Source organism: Typopeltis vanoorti, chromosome 11, assembly GCF_054136105.1.
Source record: "Typopeltis vanoorti isolate ZY-2024b chromosome 11, IOZ_Tvanoo_1.0, whole genome shotgun sequence".
Classification (NCBI taxonomy): domain Eukaryota; kingdom Metazoa; phylum Arthropoda; class Arachnida; order Uropygi; family Thelyphonidae; genus Typopeltis; species Typopeltis vanoorti.
This window is the reverse complement of record NC_143559.1, coordinates 41,471,306-41,494,004: the sequence shown is the minus strand read 5'-3', so window position 1 is coordinate 41,494,004 and position 22,699 is coordinate 41,471,306. Positions and strand designations below refer to the sequence as shown.

The 22,699-nt window shown below is 35.6% G+C and overlaps 1 protein-coding gene across 1 annotated transcript in view; it reads right to left on the bottom strand.

The window, feature by feature from the left end:
* The window catches only part of LOC150101467 (serine/threonine-protein kinase Genghis Khan-like), an 896,778-nt gene that overhangs the window by 424,406 nt on the left and 449,673 nt on the right, over nucleotides 1–22,699 (bottom strand). The window contains 1 exon segment of the mRNA XM_090400803.1: nucleotides 6,535–6,659. Within this exon segment, the coding sequence (XP_090256929.1) occupies nucleotides 6,535–6,659 (125 nt within the window).

Genomic DNA, 22,699 nt, shown 5'->3' with positions numbered 1-22,699 from the left:
GGATCGGAGCAGGCGAGTTTAAGTCCAGGCAATCTAGAAGTTAGTAAGTGGGAGAGTGATCACATGATGCTGAAAGCAACTCTCCAGGTTCTTAACTTTAGTGGGCTATGTAACACAGGGAGATTCTGGGATGAAGGGGATATTACAGTTTATGTATACCAATGCCAGAAGTATACAGAACAAGATGAAGCAGTTTTTGGCATTGGTTAGCTCAACTTTCCCAAAAGTTATAAACTTTAGTGAGGCATAGTTGAATGCAGATGATATGATCATACAGATATAATGCAAAGGATAGAGTGTCTTCAGAGAGGACATTACAGATGGAATGGAATGGGGGAAGGGATTTTGCTAATGATAGCAGATGAATTGAAGCCAAAAAAAATAAAAGTGCATTGAGGAGAACAGCGATGCAGAAGGCAGTTCATTTACAGCTATCTATTGTGAGACAGCCCAACAGGACAAAAGACATAATTTGTTGCTGCTATAAGGGAGGCTGCAGATGGTATACATTGATAATTTGGAATGATGAGTGCAGGTTGAGAAATTGGAAGGAGGAGGAGGAGTAGTCATGGAATGGTAATGGAATTTATACAGATGCTAACAGATAATTACCTGAGATGTACTGGAGGGAACATGAGGTGTTCGAGAGTGCTGGGTCTGGTCATAGTAACAGAGAACTTACCAATAACTAATACAGCTATGCTTCCTTCACCTGGGAAAAGCAACTATGTAGTTATGACTTGGTAGATTGTCAATCATGCAGAATTTTCTGTTAAGAAGGGAATACATATGGAATTACAAAGCAGGCAATGACAAGCTGAAGAGTCAGCTTTCAGCAATGATATGGCATAAGAATTTCGAGGGATGATGTCTGGTTCTTCCCTGATCTCCCACCATTATTCAAAATACATGTCAGCACATGCACACAAAATTCAAACATGTTTAAAAGTTATTTCAGTAGAGATTTTTTAATGCAAATGCACACTCAAGAATACTTCAGTTTTGCAGGGAAATGATTCAAGACCAGGCATGGAACTTTTGAAATCACTCAAAACCTAGGCAGGGTGGTAGTTTCACACTGAGTCAAGAAATTCACCTCCTATCTAAATACAATCACAGACATTCATATGCCCATAGTAGGATTTGAACCTACAGCTTATTAGTTGGAAAGCAGGTATCAACTGCTTTGTTAACCAGGAGTACAGCTAATCTATGATAGGCTGGTTGGCCAAGTAGTTAGCATATCTCCAACCAACTGGTTATAAGTTGAATCCCACTCAAAGCATCCACCATCTAATTTTTTTTTTAGGTAGCAGTAAAATTGTCTTGTCCAGTGCTAGACCACTACTTTGTTTACTGGACACCAGAGGTGGCTTGAAAGGATTTCCAGATTACTCAACCCTTAGTCACCTAATATCTTTAAAGATAATAGCCTCAAAACAAAAATCAGAATCGTGAAAGCAATGGTATTCCCTATGGTACCGTATGGATGTGAAAGTTGGACCCTGAGAAAGAGCGAAAGAAGGAAGATAGATGCATTTGAATTATGGGTTTGGAGATGCATACTAAAAATACCATGGACTGCAAAACAAACCAATAAATCAGTCATAGATGGAATAAAGCCAGATTGCTCCCTCGAAGCTATGATCATCAAGCAAAAATTGTCATACTTTGGACATATTATACGAGCAAATGACAGTCTGGAGAAGATGATGATGATGCTTGCTAAAGTTGATGGAAGCAGGAAAAGAGAAAGACCAAGAATTAGATGGGTGGATGGAGTTAAAGAAGCAACTGGAATGTGCTTGGAAATTCTGAAGGATACGGCCAGGGACAGATCTGAATGGAGAATGTATGTTCATAGAATCACTAGGTGTCGAAAACGACTCAATGGAACATAACAACAACAAGCCCACCCATGATACTGAAACTAATGTACCATAGGTTTATTGCTTTTCATGGATGGAATTCACATTAAAAAAAAAAAACAAAAAAAAAATCAATTTGACAAAAAATTGGAAGCTGGAAGATGATTTTTATTTATATGCATTGTCAGGTAGCAAAGTACTGGCTATTATTCATCACACAAAACTATTTTATGTAAATTACTCCTACAAAAGGTTGCAAACCTAAAGTACATTAGTATCAAAAGTGGATTAAAGGTAATCCTAACACCCTGCTCCAGAAAAAAAAAGTTTCACATTTGACATCTGTAGATGCCAGTGGTCACTCCCATACCTTGCCGAGTTTTTAGAAGTGAAGCCTTCCACTAGAAGAAGTGATAGGGTGAAAAGGATCGCCCTTTCCACACAGTGTTAGTAGGACAATCACAAACATCCATATCCATGGCAGGATTCGAACCCGCAACCTCTTGGATGGAAAGTGAATACACTATTTGGCCAACCAGGCAAGCACCCTGCTCAATTCATCTATTACCTAGATCAGTGGTGGCGAATCATTTTATGTGCATGCCAAAAGTTTACTAATCGAGTTGCTGAGGCGCCGGCACGTGGCAAAAATTTACAAATCAAGTTGATGACATGCCGGGCAGTTTTTAGTAAGGAAAAATTAATAGAAAATCTATTAATTAATTTATAATAATATATAATGTTTTATAAATATATTTTATTTTATTTATAATATTTATTTATATATAAATTTATATTATTATTCAGCGTAAAATTGATTTTAATGTTTGTTTTGAAAAAAAAAAAATGAACGGTAGTGAGAAAAATATTTATGCATTGTAACTCACCATAGAAGTCAGCTGAGCAGGGGAAGCTCAACTTGTCGGAAAAATGCTTACCGTATTTAATCGAATATAACTTGCCCATGCATATAACTCGCATCCCTGATTTTACTTTACAAAAAAAGAGACATCAAACAGTTTTGCATATTACCTCACACACAAAAAATGTTTAAACATCGTGTTCACGTTAAGGCGATAGTAACTCGCTTTCCCCTTCGGTTAAAAACATGTCCTCTCCAAAGCATTATACTGTAGATGCAAGAAAAACAAGTGTAGTTTTATTGTATATCCCTGAATAAGGTACAGAGGCTTTTGCAGTCTGTGTAATATTGTGATTCATTAGTTAGCGCTGTTTTTATTCCAGCTGTCTCTAATTGCACTATTATTGTCCCCTCCCACAGAAACTATGCTGTACATATTCAAGTCAACAACTGTGTTTCAATGCAACCATAAGTTGCACTGAAAAACAGTATCCAACTAAAAACTCTTGTCCAATTTTTCAATTACACAAAATAAGTGTTTGTTTTATTGCATTTGAAATTCTCGATGTCATTATGATAGATCACAAAGACTAACTTCAAATAAAATTTTACTACGAATTGAAACATGCCATATAATTACACTGACCATATGTCCTTTATTTCACTGCTCTGTCCTTGAGATTTTTTTTTTTTTCTAAAAATGGCCATTTTGTTCTTTATTTTGTGAATTGAAATAGTAAATTGAATATTAATCCCAACATGTTTAAAGATGCAATTCATAAATTTTACCAAACCTGCATTGACTATTTAAATAACTGGGACAGCTGCTTCGTGGAAATGGAAGTACTGTGTATTGGAATGGGTCCTACTACGAGAAATCTCTCTACAGGCAAAGATTGAGGAAAGTGTTTTGTTCATTTCCAGTCACTGGAACTTAAATATAAATGACGGCAAACTATTTGATGAAGTTTAGTGTATTAAAAGTTGTCACCAGTGAAAAGAAAGAAGAATGGCGACAAAATGATGTAGTAGGGTTGAATATTTTAAATATTTCGCAGATAAACATGAATCTTTTAAAATCATTTTAAAAATCGTTGAATTTTGCTTATGTCTCCCTGGATCTAATGCCCCACTGAACAAGTATTTTCATTAGTGAAAAATATGTGGACCAGAGGAAAAAAAAAACAATTAAAAATCGAAACACTGAAAGCATGCATTTATACCAAATGGAACTTTGACATGAATTGAATACAGTTTTATGAATTTTTAAAACACAAACCTGATTAATTAAAAAAGTTCATTCTTGTGTAAAGTATCAAATTTTTAAATTTTAAAAATCATATTATTACTTAAAAAATGTTTTAAATTTTTAAGTAATAATATGATTGTTTAAAATGCTATGTATATGCTTATATTTTACAACAAACATTATAAAGCTCTTTAATGATTTTTAACAAATAAACGCAACCTATTTTTTTTTTATTTATTATGAAACAATTTCTGATTTGTCCTTTGTTTTCTCCAAAAATATATATGGTCAATGTACATACAATGCATGTGTGAGTTCACCTACCAGCTCAACCCAAACAAGCAGGAATAAAATTCAATCAAGAGTTAAAACTTTGTGTGAGTTGAGCCTGCTGGTAATGAGAAGTTCCGTCGGAATGATAAACAACACCCCGTCGTGAATGTGTTAAAACTAGGAAATATACATTGAATGTTGTTATGACAGTTTCAGATGTTATGGAATTCGGTTGAAAAGAATTAGCATCTCAACTCCACAATTGTTGGTTGCCTTTGACTTTGGGTTGCGTGATCTTTTGTTAATACCGCACCAATCATATGCACGTGCTCATAGCTGCTTTCTCATGTAAAAGAAAATTTAACTTATGTATTGTAACAACTAAAAAAAAAAAGGTTGAATAATTTATAAGGATATAAAAGGATATCACCTGTAAATCGTTGACGTGCCAGCAAAATTCTCAGATGTACCACCTCTGGCATGCGTGCCATAGGTTCGCCATCTATGACTTAGATAATCACAAACAATCCCATCTTACTGGGGTATGAACCTACATCCTACTCGACTATTAGCTCAAGAGAAGACACTCCACATAACCAACCAGGCTAGTATTGATATTAATTTACAACAACATATATGAAAAAATAAATTATATAATTTATTAAGCTACTGCTGCTATTTCACTAGATTTGAACCAACATCTTCCGAGCACAAAAGTATTTGTCACAAAAAACAGGGCATTACAATCAAGTCAATAGAGGATAAATGCTAGGATTAGCTCTCTCTCTCTTTCTCATTATTTTCTTCCCCTTTTCCTGTAAACACTAGTCCTTAGATTTAAGGACTTAAATAGTGCCTTGTGTTCCATGACAAGTATTTTTGTCCTCTGAAGAAGATAATTTGGATCCAGCAAAATATCAAAAGTATATTAAAGTAAATAATATTTTTTTTTCTTTAAATGACACTACAAAATAATATCATTAAATATAATTAACATAACATAGTTATGAATTACATGCACACTGTGTTGCTTACTGCAAATATGTGGACTATATATATATTTAATTTTCAAACATCAATTTTTCTGAAATATTTCTATATTTCAGAAAAATCTAAATTATTACATATCATTATTATTATACAGACATACCATGGATTCCAAAGCTACATTACTTAAGGTTCACTAAATTTCACCAAGCACTAACCACCATTTGCACAATAGCTATCACATTCTCTTTGAATTCCTTTACTTATAAAAGCATGTATCACTGACTTTGATAATCCACTCTGCACATTTACCACCCTCCAAAAATAAATAAAAATAATTTTAAAAAATTCTAGTTCTCACACCCTTGCTGACCACATTCTTAATTAATTTCTTAACTGATGACTGAATGTTCTTCCCACCCCAGTTGTGTATTGAAAAATTTTCTTTATATCAATCCTATAAACTCTTATAGTAACTCGTGTCTTTATCATCCCACTTCTCCTTTTCTGCCTATCAACTAATTTATGTAACCACAAAAAAATCTAGTGTTTGTATTCTTCCTAACCAAACTTCTTATTCAATTTCCAGAGGCGATCCCTTGTTTTCTCTCTCCTTCTCTCCCCCCTCCTCCCTTCCTGTCATGTATTGAAATTTTTCTTTTGTATCAATATCAATCCTATAAAATGCTATTAATAACTTCTATGTTTCTATCATATCCCTAGTTTGCCACCTAGCCTTGTAACCCGCAAACCTTCAATCTATTGTCAGAGAGTATCACTATTTTGGTCACTTGCCTCTGAATTCTTTTTATCTCATCCTCATTCCCAAGGAACCATTAATAATCCAATGGAACAAGTACAAGCAGTAAGAAGGATGTTCAACTGCTTATAGGAAATATACATTTTCAGATATCAAAGATTTGATTACTACAGATTATTTCACATGCATTGCATTCATTTTAATTTAAATCATGGGTGTTATTCTGTTTTAAACATTTAACTATCTGCATCACACATTTACACTTCATACCTAAAACAGAATAACCACAGGATCTAATAATGCTCAATTTTTTACTCAAAGGAGCAATTGGCAGCATTATTTGAAAGAAAGCAATAATAATAGTAAAATAAAAATAAAGGAGTGCATTCAGGTGTGGAATTCAGCAGCTCAAACTAGATGCAGCAAAAATATTTTTACATATAGCAGTTGACAATAAAGACTCTGTTTGAAATACAGAGTCTTTACATTTTTATAGTAACAAAACAATCAAAGAGAGGGAGAAGAGCTTACTTACCACTGAATAATTTCACTAATCTGTGCTTCCCACTGTGCTACGGATTCTCTTTTATCTCTCAAATGATTCAAATCATCTTCTAGTCGCCTTCTTTCCTCCTGTTGTCTAGTAATAACTTGAGACATCTGAAATCCAGATACTGTTAAGTTCCAAATCTAAAACTATTATATATAGAGTTTATAGATAAACTATGAGGGAGGGGGGGGGGGGCATTCCAAAAGTGCATCCATTGTGATAACTACCCACCCAAAAGAAATATATCAGTGAAATAAAAATAGCTTGAATTCTCTACTTTATATTCATACACTACTTCCCAACATAATATCTTTTCCTTTCAATACACCTTCTACACTCAATAACAAGTTTATTTATTTATTTTTCCTCCAAGCAACCTTAGAAAATTCTTCAGAATAATTTTCAAAATGAATATCCTTAATTAAGATTATCTTCAATTTAGGAAATAACCAGAAGTCCAATGGAACCAAGTACAAGCAGTAAAAAGGATGTTCAGCTGCTTATAGGAAATGTACATTTTCAGATATCAAAGATTTGATTACTACAGATTATTTTACATGTATTGCATCCATTATGTATGTGATAACATGAGAAACACAAATCAGAAATTCAAGGCTAATCAAGCTCCATGCACCTGTGCATGTGTAAGCTTTCTTTGAGCAAACCCACTGTATGATTAGTTTTGTGAAATCAATTAATTCCAAATAAGTTTTTTTTTTTCTTTAATGTTGCTCCTACCCACAAAAGATTATTTGAAAACCTATAGTACATATAATTGGTGCTATGGGTAAACTAAAGATTTTTTTCATGTTTTTAATAAATTTCATATATTTTTGGTATTTTTAATTTTTTTTGGATAAATGAAATGGATAAAGTATGATACTGTTGGAGTTTTTTTAAGGCATTTTGATAGAATATACTATGACAGGCTTATGCATAACTGGAGAATATGAGACTGGAATATAAACTACTAACTTGGAAAAGTGGGTAGCTGACAGACAGGTATAGAGCTCTAGGGACTGGGTAGCTGACAGACAGGTATAGAGCTCTAGGGACTGGGTAGCTGACAGACAGTCTTTAGAGTTCTAGGGACCACATGTGAAACTTTTTCAAGCCACCACTTCTGACCTCCAATAAGTGGGAAGGCAGTCTAACACCAGGTGATGAAATTCATCCCCTGTCTAAAAGAATCACAAATCTCCATGCCCACAGGTTGGAGAGCAGGTACACTAACCATGTGTCCAATCAGATTGGCAACACATGCCCTTTGGTTGGGAAGTCGTGGATTCAAACTGGTCTAGAACGCAAGAAAAAATTATAAGGGCAGCTCAAATTGAGTTAGCTAGTTTATTGCAAAGTATCCGCAGGAAGTTTTTTCTTCATAAATACTCAGTGTTACTATGCAAAACAGACAAAATCAGCTGGAGAACAGCACACAAATATAAGATAGAATATTATACTTGACACAACAAGAATGGATCAAAAAGGAGTTATAAAACTCAACTAGCTACTATATTCAGTGGATATGACTGGATTTTATTTTTGCAGGTATCTTTTTATTTTTGAAACCGAAAACTAAAAGGAAGGGATGTGAAAAAATTAAGAATAAGCACAAATGTTACTAAGTAGTAGAAGAAGAAAATGAACATGGCTCAAATGATTTTGAAACATGTTCGAAATGACAGTGTCTAACTTCTGAAGGTACACACATTACATTGAAATAAGTATCAGGAGATCCTCTTCTTTAAAATGAAATATTCTGGTATACATATTCCTGTTGGTCACACGTGGCCTATACTGCTGTGCAAGACAAAACAGATATACCCATAGAACAGACTGTACATCAATATACTTTCAAATGGCACGTGGATAAGGAATTAGACTTCAAAAGAGGTGTGTAATCACAGGAGGTCATATCAGTAGCTAATCAATTTGTGACAAAAGTAAAATACTGTGTCACCAAAAATTACCTGTAGGCAACATTATTAGCCGAGGGAAATGTGAGGGCATCACCACAGCTAAAAAATGTACAGAAAGACCATGGAAGTTAATGTCTAAGAACTAAACGGGTGCTGGGTATGATGGTAAGGAAATCTCAGCAGTCTGATATGGTAAAGAGTATCCAGGATTTAAAATAGTCTCTATAGAAGTTCCAGTTAATAACATAAAACCATGTATACACCTGTGCAGTCTTGGTTTCTAAAGCTAACTACTTTATTGTAATAATATTAAAGTTAGAAAAACCAAGAACAGTCATGGGCTGTAAAAGCCTTTAAGTACCAATAATGATGACAATTAAACATTCAATAACCTTTTCAGGACCACATATACTAAAGACAATGGTAAGTAAACAGAAGAAAGAGGGATGATGTGACAGAGGTCGATAAATTTCTGAATAGGTGTTATAGGATATTTGGATATTGTCTGATGAAATTTTCATTATGTGGAGAGTGGGGAGAGAACATGGGGGGAGGGGAGGATTCATGGAAGTTAACTTTGTACATTGTTAAGAAAGGGATAAGAGATAGATTTTTCTCTCAAGAGCAGTGAGTGAGCAAAACAGTTTGCTGAAAGCTCTTTACTTTGGGTATAATATATGTTCAAGATACCAAGCTATTTTAAATATAATCCTGGTTTTTATACTCCACTTCCCAAGTAAGCAAACAGACAAGTTAGTCAAGTTTGTGCCTGCAAGCGTTGCAAGTCTAGCTGACCCTGCACGTAGTGCAAGTCAAGGCAACTCGTGGTAAAGGGAGAATAAGCTCTGATCACTATTTTTAATATTTACCCTTAATGCAAAGCACATCTCCTGGAGGAGATGTATGATGCTATGTATTAAAGGCAAGGGCCACTACCCAGACCGGTTTCGACCTTTATTGAGGTCTCGTCAGTGGGAACCAGGCTAAGAAATATTAAGTTTTAATACAGAGCTTATAAATATTTTACCAAAACAAGTTACCATAAGGTGCTTTGACCTTATTAAATAAAAATCTCAGGATGAGAGATAGACGTAGAAAGTTTTTTACCTTGGGTATAATATATGTTAAAGATATATATTATAAAAGTATTATAAAAATAATATATGGGTATAATGTATGGTAACTTGTTTTGGTAAAATATTTATAAGCTCTGTATTACTTAAAACTTAGTATTTCTTAGCCTGGCTCCCACTGACGAGACCTCAATAAAGGTCGAAACCGGTCTGGGTAGTGGCCCTTGCCTTTAATACATAGCATCATACATCTCCTCCAGGAGATGTGCTTTGCATTAAGGGTAAATATTAAGAATAGTTTATTAATTATATGAAGAGCCAAAGGCTTCAATTCGGCGACATATAAACTTATTTAAGTTAAGGGATATTACATCCCATATTATTTCATAGCCAAATAAGAAACTCAAAGAGTTTCATGCTGAATATAGTAAATATATAAAGTTCTGCAAGTTCAAGCGTAAGCAAATACCTGGATAGTGTTACAACTGACCCTTTAGGGAGTGCAACACTGAGGCAACTCATGGTAAGGGTGGAGCAAGCTCCGATCACTATTCTTGATATTTCCCCATAATGTGAAACTCAGCTCCTAGGAGCTGTATTACTGTTCTACATTATGAGTGAGAGAAGGTCACTACCCAGACCGGTTTCAACCTTTATTGAGGTCTCATCAGTGAGTAGGTAGACCTAGAAATACCAAGTTTGTAGCAAACAGAACTTACAGCCACCCTACTCGCCGAGCTTTATATACTGACTATATTCGGCATGAAACTCTTTGAGTTTCATGCCGAAATTATTCTTATTTAGCTATGAAACAATATGGGATATAATATCCCTTAACTTAAATAAGTTTATAAGACGCCAAATTGAAGCCTTTGGCTCTTCATATAATTAATAATTTATTAGAACACCTGCTTGGCAATTCTCATAGTAGGGTATATGTAAGTTCTGTTTGCTACAAACTTGGTATTTCTAGGTCTACCTACTTACCGATGAGACCTCAATAAAGGTTGAAACCGGTCTGGGTAGTGACCTTCTCTCACTCATAATGTAGACCAGTAATACAGCTCCTAGGAGCTGGGTTTCATATTATGGGGAATATCATGAAATATCAAGAATAGTGATCGGAGCTTGCTCCACCCTTACCATGAGTTGCCTCAGTGTTGCACTCCCTAAAGGGGCTTATGCTTGAACTCGCCGAACTTTATATATTTACTATATTCAGCATGAAACTCTTTGAGTTTCTTATTTGGCTATGAAACAATATGGGCTGTAATATCCCTTAACTTAAATAAGATTAAGAATAGTGATCAGAGCTTATACTCCCTTTACCACGAGTTGCCTTGACTTGCACTACATGCAGGGTCAGCTAGACTTGCAATACTTGCAGGCGCAAACTTGACTGACTTGTCTGTTTGCTTACTTAGGAAATGGAGTAAAAAAAAACAGGTTTATATTTAAAATAGCTTGGTATATTTAACAAAACGGTTTGTTGTTGAAATGGTGGGTGCATCTAGCTTGAAAGAGTTCAAGAAATAGTATAACAGCTGTCATGGGTGATGTAAGGCCTTATAAAAATTTGTTCCATTTTAACCAGTTTTACTTAGCTAGGATAAAAATAACTGGTATTCATCACTTAAATGTAATTTATTTTTCCAAAGGACATAAACTTGTTGTCCATTTTAGTAATTATATATATAATATACTATTATATAATAGTTTTACATTTTTACTTTTACTCAATTTTACTTTAATAGTTACCATTAAAACACAGTAAACACAGCAGACATAATCATTTAGCCGTGTTCAATGGTTTGCTGTTCAACGGTGCATAACTGCTTTCCAACTCCATGATTGAGGGTTCAGGTTCAAATCCAGCCATGGGCATGGATGTTTGTGATTGTCTTTAAATGGAACACAGTCCAGCATGAGACTACCATCCTGCTTAATGGAAGCCTGAAGTGGCTTGAAAAGGTTCCATGTTTGCTATCTAGAGCAAGGTTTCTGGACTATGTTAAAAATAAATAAAAATATATATAAAAAAAGTTCTTAGCACACTCTCTGCATGAATGTACTATAGGTTTACAAAACCTTTCATGAGTGGGAGTCATGTAAAAAATATAATAAATCAATAAATAATAATAATAAATTTTGTTACTTGAGTGAAATGCAACAACTTCAGAGCTCTCTGAGGCTGAATAATGGCAGAGGGATGTTTTTCTCATTGACTAGGGCATTTCTCGTGTTGTGAATTTTGTCTGCTGTTATGAATCTTTTTTCAAGCAGCTTGCTTTCATGTTCAATGTTATCACTTGATACAAAAAAGGATTTTATACCTGCAGTATTGCTAGAACAGAAAATGAAACATGGTTTACAATACTAATGTGTAGTTTTCAATAGTATTTTGTAGGCCTGCCTTTGTGGTCAACTGTTTATTGGTATCTCCCAGCACTATCAAATAGATTCTTGCTGTGTAACAGAAAAAAAAAAAAAAAAGGCTACTCTATAAACAAACCAAAATTATCTTTGTAGTTGACCAGGTTAACAAAGTATTTTCTGTTCTTATTCAGGCAGACTTTGCTAAAATAATATATTTTTTACAAAGTGGGAAACTTTTCTGTCAAATAGTTAATTAAACTCTGAAGAGCACGAAATTCTACTGCACTGCATTCTGTGTTTCAGACAATCGTCATTGGTAATGCAGTGTTTCAGATTTTAAACAGCTATTTTCTTTCACATATAACCACAAATGAATGCAATGTGGCTTGTGCATTTACCCAGTGAAATGAGTGCACTTCGTGCACTTATCAGAAAGGTGTAGTGAAATATCCTGAAAAATTCCCTAAAACCATGCACTTAGAAGAAGTGATGATGTATTCTTTTTTAGTTTTAAAAATTTAAATTGGCTTTTTTAATTAAATGAAAGGCTTTAAGAGTGCTCGCTCTCCCACAAGTCCTTGGACTCCTTGGAGGTGTCACTCCTTGGAGAAATGTATTAATAATAAATTTAATCAGCTTTTTCATGAAATCACCAAAAACTGCTGAATAGTTTCACAACAATCAGTTGATACCTGCTTGCTGGTCACATTTAATTTCAATGAACATCTCATCCTCATCACAAATTTCTCTATGACATCAACCACCAGAGCATTCCCAACAATGCAAAACTAAACAACTTTTCTTGGAGTCATCACACAATCATCTTAATAAAGTAATGTAAGACACTTTACTATTGATAGCTGCCAAGATTAATGACACGTTCTGATGGAAGAAAACACACACACACACACACACACACACACACACACACACACACACACACACACACACACACACACACACACACACACACACACACACACACAAAGGTAGTACCAGCAGCAAGCTAACATGGCTTTCTGATCTCAATGCAGAACTTCAGAAAAATTAATTCATATATTTGAGTAGGTTTCTTTGAACATCAAGTACACCTCTTTCAAACTCTCACATATCATCAGTTTCTTAAATTTTCAAGGCTGTGGAACTGAATACAAAAATATTTTTTTCTCTCAGAACCCTATGATAATTTACATGAAAACAGTGGAAAGAAATTATGACATTAAAGAGCTACATCCAAAATATTTTTATCAAGAAAACATATGATGCATAATATTACAAATAATAAAGTAAAATAAGTGTTCTAGAATTAAGCCAGCTTAATAAATAAATAAATAATATATATATATATATTTACTCGGGGCTTTCATGTTTAAATTCTTCTTGACTTTCAGCTGCAGCAATTATATTCATACTTAGATCACTTGTTGATAAGAAATAAACTTGCTCTGTCTACTCAATATTGGCAAATAAATTTAATATTACAGCAACATTTTGATGGCTTTATTGCAACCTAATAACTGGTATCTCACAGCAACGATAGAGCTTATCCACCCCACCCCAATCCCAACCCAAAACATACACAGTTTAGCCAGAAAATATTTCCCATATTCTGCATGTAACATCAACTGCACAGATGGTAAAGAGCAGAAGTGATTTTGCATTCAGATGATCTAGTTCCCTGCAGGCTTCACTGGAATTTGCTTTGGTAAGTCTAACCAGTAGTAGTAGTGGGGATCTGGACTCTATACTTTGACGACATCCAAGAAGATTGTCCCTGTGTGCCGCATCCAGTTGCATCCTATGCTGTTGTTTTCCCATGATTCTGAGAACTCGGAGTGGGGTGGTTCTCCTGGAATCAAAATTGCTCAAAATGATGAGATTTGATTCTTTGCAGTCTTGCTAGTATCTTCTCTGCAGTCTTGTTAATCACCCTCTCAACTATTTTTCCTAATCATAACAGCAAGCTGATTGGGCGATAGTTTGGAGGGGGGGGGATTGGTTGCTTTTCTCGATTTTGGGGGGATTATGACAACCATTTTCCATAATGCCAGGAAGTAGTAATATCTTAATATTGCATTAATAATAGCAACAATGTGCATTATGGCTTTATGCAGCCATTTGATGATTTTGTTAGAAATAATATCTGGGTCCACACTGTATCATATAACGTACTTCGATGTGTACTTTATTGATAACATTTAGATCTATGTGGATGTAGTGTGGACTACACTGCTTCTCTTGAATGTTGGCAAAAAGTTCAACTTTGACTGCTGCAGTAAACCAGACTATATTCAATGTGGATTGGTGGATCTGTGTGCAGAGTTTCATTGTCATTTTCTAAGGTTTCACGTCCTCTGTATTTAAGAAACTGAATTTTTTTTCTTCCCACTGTTGATTTTGATAGTTTTTAAGCACATATTGAATTTTGTTCATAATCTTACTAAGTGCCTGTCAGTTTTCTGAAGCCAATTTTGTGATACTAGCATGAATGAGGTTTCTAATCTCATCCAGAAGTCAGCTGGAGTTTGTGAATGGCACATCAGCTTTTAATGCAGTTGTTATCTGCTTTTCCAAGCTTGAAATTGAGTCATCAAACTTTTTTCTTTGAGTTGATAGTTAGAAGTGGACCAAAAGGTTTGTGTAAAGAGGTCAGCCAAGTTGATAGTTGGGAGCTGATCTGCATATTTTTGTGCTGTGAGCCCATTTAGATTAAAATCAGTTTGTGGTCAGAGCTGAAGTCATCCATCGCACTTCACAATATTTTGAAGTACTGCTATATCAAGAACATCAGAAAGATTTTCCATGCTGTAGTAAAGGAATTCAATGGGGGGGGGGGGGGGTGCTCTGATTCGTAGGTCAGCCGTGTGCTTTGTATTCAAGTCTTATGCTGTTTTGGCTGTCCCGATAACATCTCGTTCCAGGGTAAAAAATGGCTTGTAAGATTCATGATACTCACAAAAGGTTTTCATAAGCCTATAGTACATTTGTACCATGGGTGTACTAGAGATTTTTTACCTATTTTTATTAATTTTATTCATTTTTTTGTTATTTATTTATTTTTTTAACTAGGCCAGAAACCATGCTCTAGAGGCCAAACAGGGAACTTTTTCAAGCATTTTGGACCTCTAATAAGTGGGATGGTAGTCGCACAAGGAGACAGAGAGAGAGAGAGAGAGAGAGAGAGAGAGAGAGAGAGAGAGAGAGAGAAAGAGAGATGAAATTCATCTCTCATCTAAAGGCATGGTTGTGTCTAAAATTTCAGTTGTCTGCTCCCCCCCCCCCATTATTTCCATGTTGGTGGTAGTGACAGTATTTATGATTTCATTCTGTTTGGTAAAGATGCCCATGCGCTACCCCCCCCCCCCAATCACTGGGTGTGTCAGTTGGTCAAGGATGTATTTCATTTACAAGGGTTACCTCAGCATTGTAAGGAGTCATAAACTGTTGTAGTTTATGCAGAGAGTTTAGCTTTCTACATTTGTTAACCATTAATCCATGCAAGAAGAACTGCATGTGTCATATGCATGGATGATTTGGTGTACAGTTGTGTGTGTGTGGGGGGGTATCAGCATTTGCTGTTGTGCCTGTGCAGCTGTTGGCAGGGTAATTTTGTTGTTTTTTGGGTGGCCAAGTATTGCTTTCATCCTCTGTAGTTAGAGGAAGGGATGCACCCTCTGCTGAGGTTCACTGCAGTTGATGTACCACCCAGTCACCACTAAATTAGTCATAAGGTCATGTCATAATTAGTCGTACCTATAATATATAAGTAGGCATCTAGAGAGATTGCTCTTTTCTGAACAAGTCGATGTGTCAATACAGGGAACTAGAATTCCCAGGGTGCATGGTAGCAAGATTGGCCTCTTGTGGGAATGGGTACTTGGGGGGGGGGCCATCAGGTAACAGAGTCCAATGGAGTCTGGAGGGGGGGGGGGGGATAATGATAGAGGTATAGAAGCAGTGACATTTCTATACTTTACACTAATGCCAAGAGTATCCGAAATAAAGGAGATGAATTGGTGGAGTTGATTGCATCAGCCCTTTCACTATATGGTGAAACACTATTTTGCTACTTGGATATTACAGTTTCAAAAACACGGACTATAAGCTAGTATTCACCACGAACCAAAAATTAGCAACTTTCCTAAAACCTACTAAATCTCTCACTCACAAAGAAATATTCGAACACCACAACGATAGTCTACAAATTTCCTTGTCAAAAAGACTGTGACATCACCTACACTGGCTCTACAATTAGGTCTTTATGGACTAGACTACAAGAGCACTTCAGGGATTGCAATATTTGCATTCCGGAATATCTGAACACAAAAAAAACATCGCAACATCAAAAAGAAAAACAAAACACAGAGTACAGGGAAGACAGAAATTGCAGCTCATGCCCTTGAACTAAAACATATCCCCCAAATCGACAAGGACATAATCATAGACAAACAAGACAACGAAACAATGCTTAGAATATCTGAAACTATTGCCATAAAATGCGATGAAAATTCTATCAACATTAGAATTTGTTAGAATCTGCCCCTAATTTGGCAGATGCAACTTGCAGCTTTGACATAGCCCTACACTCATTCCCACAAGGGTTCTAGATAAACGGTCAGACGACGTCCCCAGTTTCCACATAAGGATATTCTTTCCCCTTCATCCCCCCCCCCCCCACAAAAAAATGCGGCCCTAAACAAAATAATATATATATATATTATTAATAGTGACCCAGGTTTCCAATCTTATTTTCCTGCGTCAAAATGCACCCCCCCCCCATTTATAAAACAAACCTTCAACAAGATCTTGGAATTGGAAGGCATCATAGAACCAAAAAACAAGGTTATGTACAAAAAATTTTTTCCACACCTCTTTTATTCTGCCATATTGCCTTCTATACTCACCCATAATTGCCCTAAATATATATATATACACCCCTTTTTTGAGTAATGTTAGCCAATGTATTAAAATAAGGGGACACTACTAAACAAAAAACAGGCTATAATAGCAGTAATTATATTAATAGTGTTTAAGAGGAGTAACATGGGGAATTTTCCCAGAAACTATACTTATTTTTATATATTTTATATTTTAATTTAATTTTATATAAATTTAATTTATTTATATAAAAATTACTGCAGAATTTGACTGTAAATACAGCTGTGGAATTGGACATGATACTGACTCACTTTTTACGATAATGCGCAGGAGAACTGGTGATGTCTTTGACTAGGCTGCTTGGGTCTCAGCTGTGGTAAGGTCTGAAGAGAGTGGAAGGAGGGAAAAATAATTACTTTGCATAAAGGAAAATCTAAGTTTGTGATGGAAAATTATAGATCATTTAGTATCTCAGAAGTGGTGGTAAAAGTATTGGAAAAGTTGGTGAAAAAGAGAATTCAGAAATGGGTGGATAAGAATATGATACTCTATGAAGGCCAGCATGGCTTTGTGAAAGGTCGGTCATGCCTTAGTAAACTACTTACTTTATATAATAGAATGAAAACTGAGTTGGATAAAGGGAATGGCTACAGCTGAATTTTACAAAGGCGTTTGACAGGATACCATGTGGAACTCTATTACACAAACTGTATCAAATGGGGATTGATATGAAACTGGTGAGAAGCATAAAAGGGTGGCTGATGAACCCTCATACAGTATCATATTTTTATCTACTCATTCTTGAATTCTCTTTTTGACCAATTTTACCTGTACTTTTACCACCGTGCCTGAGATACTGATCGGTCTATAATTTGCTACTGCAGTCTTAGAACCTACCTTATGTAAGGGAATTATTTTACCTTCTTTCCACTGCCTTGGAACTCTACCAGAATTGAAACTTTAATCACACATCCTATCAGTGGCATTTCCAGTTTCCTTGCACATTATCACAAAATCTGAGCTGATATTCCATCTAATTCCACAACTCTATTTACACTGAGATTCTGCAATATCCTAAGAATCTCCAATTCCTTCACCTCTGTTCTCACATTAGTGTCAAAGATAGTTGAAAATTTTTTTGCTTGGTTATCAAGTAAATTTGAATAGACAAGAATTTACATTCTGGTTTTAATCCCACACACACACACACACACACACACACACACACATATATATATATATGTGTGTGTGTGTGTGTGTGATTTCTTCAATTACACCTGATTTTTTGTTTTGTTTTCTTTTTAACTATAACCCTTTCACTTTTCCAACAATGTCAAAAAAGAAGCAACACTGCAAAACGAGAAAATGCACAAAAGAAACAATGAAAAGCAATTACGTTAGAGAAAATATATGAAATTATTATATATATATACGTATATATATACACATATACATACACACATATACATATATATATATATATATATCTTTATGAAGATTTTGGATCAGAATTTTTATTTTAAATTGTGCACGGCAAAGGCGATTAGGAGCATGTATGGGGAATTCTGCAGTATGTAATGATGTAATGATCAGTTAGAACAAGCCTTGGCGACATGAGTGCGTTATTCATAGTTTTCTTCAATTACACCTGATTTTTTGTTTTGTTTTCTTTTTAACTATAACCTTTTCACTTTTCCAACAATGTCAAAAAAGAAGCAACACTGCAAAACCTGAAAATGCACAAAAGAAACATTGAAAAGCAATTACGTTAGAGAAAATATAAGAAATTATTAATAGCCATTTGTTCAAGACCCAACAAAGATTGTGAAGTCTGAAACTCAAGTGATCTTAGAATGAAACTGAAGTGATCTTAGTATGGCAAACCAGTTGCAAATGAAAGTTTCGGAAGGTAATATTAATGAGCTGATTCAATCTCACACTATGGAACTGTCACCCAATGATCTCCTTGAATTAGAGGAACAAGAAAGAAACAAAGAAGAAGAAAAAGACAAAGAAGACGATGCATATGAAATTCCAACTCAGTTTTTTTAAAAGCAACCCAGCTGTTTTAAAAGGTTTAGAAGAAGCATTTAAACTTCTCAAAAAAAGCTCAAGCAATCTTTGAATCACAAGATTCAGACTTTGAACAATTTAGTAAATTTTCCCATGAAATGAATAATGCTTCTACTTGCTGTTGAGCTATTTTAAATGAAAAGAAGCGAAAGTCAATGAAGCAGATGACACTTGAGGCCTTATTTGAAAAAAAAAGATGCACCGAAGCTTCCTAATATATCTCCTACTACCCGATGGCTGCCGATTCACGCGGTGATATAGAAATGAGCTCATTTTTTTTTCAAAGAATATTTTTGAATTTAAAATTTTTCTTGTGTAATTTTTTAAATATGTAAATCTCTTTGGCCAGTAAAGTATTTTCTTATCTTTTAATATTCATTTTATATTTTATATATTCTTTCTTACGAACATATCTCACTTATAGTATTATTTCTAACGCAAATAAACTCCCATTTTACAAATTTCCAATTTACGAACGGTCGCCAGGAAACAATTAATTCGTAAAGGCAAGAACTACCTGTATATATGTGAATATATATATATATTATATATATGTATATGTAGAAAGTTATACCTTGGGTATAATAAATGTTAAAGATACCAAGCTATTTTAAACCTGGTTTTACTCCATTTTCCAAGTAAGCAAACAGACAAGCAAGTCAAGTTTGCACCTGCAAGTGTTGCCAGTCTAGCTGACCCTAAACTCAGTGCAAGACCAAGGCAACTCATGGTAAAAGTAGAATAAGCACATCTTGTGGAGGAGATGTATGATGCTTTGTATTAAAGGCAAGGGGACACTATCCAGACTGGTTTCGACCTTTACTGAGGTCTCATCAGTGGGAGCCAGGCTAGAAATACCAAGATTTTAGTAATACAGAGCTTATAAGTATTTTACCAGAACAAGTTACCATAAGGTGTTTTAACCTTATTAAATAAAAATCTCAGGAGGAGATATAAATGTAGAAAGTATTTTACCTTGGGTATAATAAATAATAAACTAATCGTTAATATTTACCCATAATAAAAAGCACACTGATGAGACCTCAATAAAGGTCGAAACCGGTCTGGGTAGTGGCCCCTTGTCTTTAATACAAAGCATCATACTTTGCATTATCGGTAAATATTAAGATTAGTGATCAGAGTTTATTCTACTTTTACCACGAGCTGCCTTGGTCTTGCACTACGTGCAGGGTCAGCTAGACTTGCAATACTTGCAATCACAAACTTGACTTGTTTGTCTATTTGCTTACTTGAGAAATGGAGTAAAACCAGGTTTAAAATAGCTTGGTATCTAGTAGCAAGGTTTATATGTTGGTCATACATAACTAGTAATTAGTTTTCAGAATTAACAATGCATATAAAGTATATTAATTAAAGGCGAATTTAATGAATAACTTCTATATTTCGGCAATGTCATGTTGCCATCTTCAGGAACATAAAGATATGGTATATGCATGTAGGCACTAACAAAAGCAAACGATAAAGAAAGCAAGAAACTAATATTGTTCCTCAAGTCCTAATGGTGCCCTCAGGCAGGCTAATTCGGTTGTCTTGGCAGTTGGGCTGAAGTTCTCATAATGTAAGTCTCCCAATTTTGGGGTAGTTTCATACACCCAAATTTGTTGAGGTTACGAACATTTTTTAGAGCTGCTGATGATTCCTTCAATAATCTTTCGTATTTAAACTTGATGCAGTGAATTATTTTTGTTTTCTTCTAACAAACTCTATGATGGGTATCTAAGGCATGGTCTGGCAGCCTAGAGCGGCTGTACTGGTGAAACCGGATGTAGTCTTTATGTTCTGAAATCCTAATATTTGCTGTCCTGCCTGTTTGGCCAAAGTAGGGCAATTTGCAGCTGCAAGGGACCTGGTATACACCAGGTAGGTCTAGGGGAAGTGATTGGTCTTTGGTAGAGCGGATAAGGGATGCCAACTTTTTATATGGTCTGTAACAAGAAGTAAGGTCATATTTTTTGAGGATATTAGTTATTTTCTCAGAGGTGCCCTGGATGTAGGGGATGGTGATAGATTTGGTGTAATCTTTATTGTGGAGGGGGGAAGGAGGGTTGTGGTTTACTGATTTTAGTATTTTTGGGGGGTTATAGCCATTGGCTAAGAAAGTGTTGAGGATGTGGTTTAGTTCAGTAGTTAGGGCCCTGTCATCTAAGCAGATTAATTTTGCCCTGTTATATAGTGTTTTTATAACCCCATATTGTTGTGATGGGGGGGGGGGGGAGTGCTGGTGAATGTATCTTCCAGTATGGGTGGGTTTTCTGTAAACAGAGAAAACCAAAGATCCATCAAGCTGGCGAGTGATTAAAGTGTCTAGGAAGGGGAGGGTGTTGTTTTCCTCTTTTTCTAAGGTGAACTGGACTCTGGGGTGTTGGTTGTTTAAGTATGTTAGTACAGAGTGGAGTGTGTCTGAGCCATGTGGTCAAATAGTGAACACATCATCCACATAACGAAGCCAAATAGTGGGTTTTTGTGGGGCGGAGTTTAAGGCTTTCTCTTCAAAGGTCTCCATAAAGAAATTGGCCAAGGGTAGGGAAAGTGGTGAACCCATGGCTGTCCCCTCTATCTGTTTGTAGAACTTTCCTTGCCAAACGAACCAGCCTGAGTTCATTGTGAACTGAAATAGGGCAGGCTGAGATATCGGGAGGAAACTTGACTTGGATGAGCTGTAGGGTTTCTTTGAGTGGGACATTAGTGAATAGGGTGGAGACATCAAAACTGACCATTATGTCAGTGTGTTGGAGTGAGAGGTTTTCTATACTGGCTTTAAAGTGGGCTGAGTTTTTTTATGTGTGTTGGTGTGTTGCTGCCAGTATAGTGTGTGAGCGTTTTGGCTAAATGTTTGGCTAATTAATATGTGGGGGGAATCAATGCCATCCACTATGGGACGTAATGGCACATTTTGTTTATGTATTTTTGGGAGTCCATATAATCGGGGGGGGTCTAGAGTTATAAGGTTTTATTTTGTTAGTGACTTCCACAGGCCAAGAAGTGACTTTCTTAAGGAGTCTGTGGAGAGTTCTAATCTGAGAGCTGGTAGGATTATATTCAATAGGGAGGTAAGTAGTACAGTCTAGTATTAAAGCATTAAGCTTACCTTTGTAATCCTTTTGAATGAGCACCACAGTGGCGTTTTCCTTATCCGTTTTGGTGATTACTATTTTTTTGTTATTCTTCATTTCTAGTAGGGCTGAATATTCGTCTTTGGATAAGTTGGTTTTTGGAGGTTTGGCTTTAGTGAGACACTGGCTACATCCAGTCTGACGTTGTTGGTGATATGTTTAGGAAGGTTGTGAATCCTACGTTCTATTTGGATCATGATTTCCTCGGCAGGTATTCTTTTAGGAGCTAGGGCGAAATTGTGACCACGTGCAAGTGCGGTGAGTGCTTCAGGCTTTAAAACTACCGACGAGAGGTTGACTACAGTGTTGAGTGGGGGCTATGGTAAGGAAGTAGAATTCTTTATTGGGTTTTCGTTTTTTTCAAGTACCGACTTCTTATTTTTTCGAATTCTTTTCTTGCCGATGCGCATGAGACATCATAAAGTATCGTCCAAAGATCATGGCTGAGTGTATTCAAAAGCTCTTCCTCTAGCGCCCATAAGGTTTTGATTTCGTCGGCAAGGAGAACACATGTTGCAGTAAATTGTTCTCTTAATAGGATGAATCAAGTGCGATTATAAATGCATAGAGCTTTCTGTGAAGTAAAACGGTGCTTCAATTTAATACAATTAGGGATTACCTTGTTATCCTGCACCAACCACTTCCTCCTAGATCTACCTGGTGTATACCAGGTCCCTTGCAGCTGCAAATTGTCCTA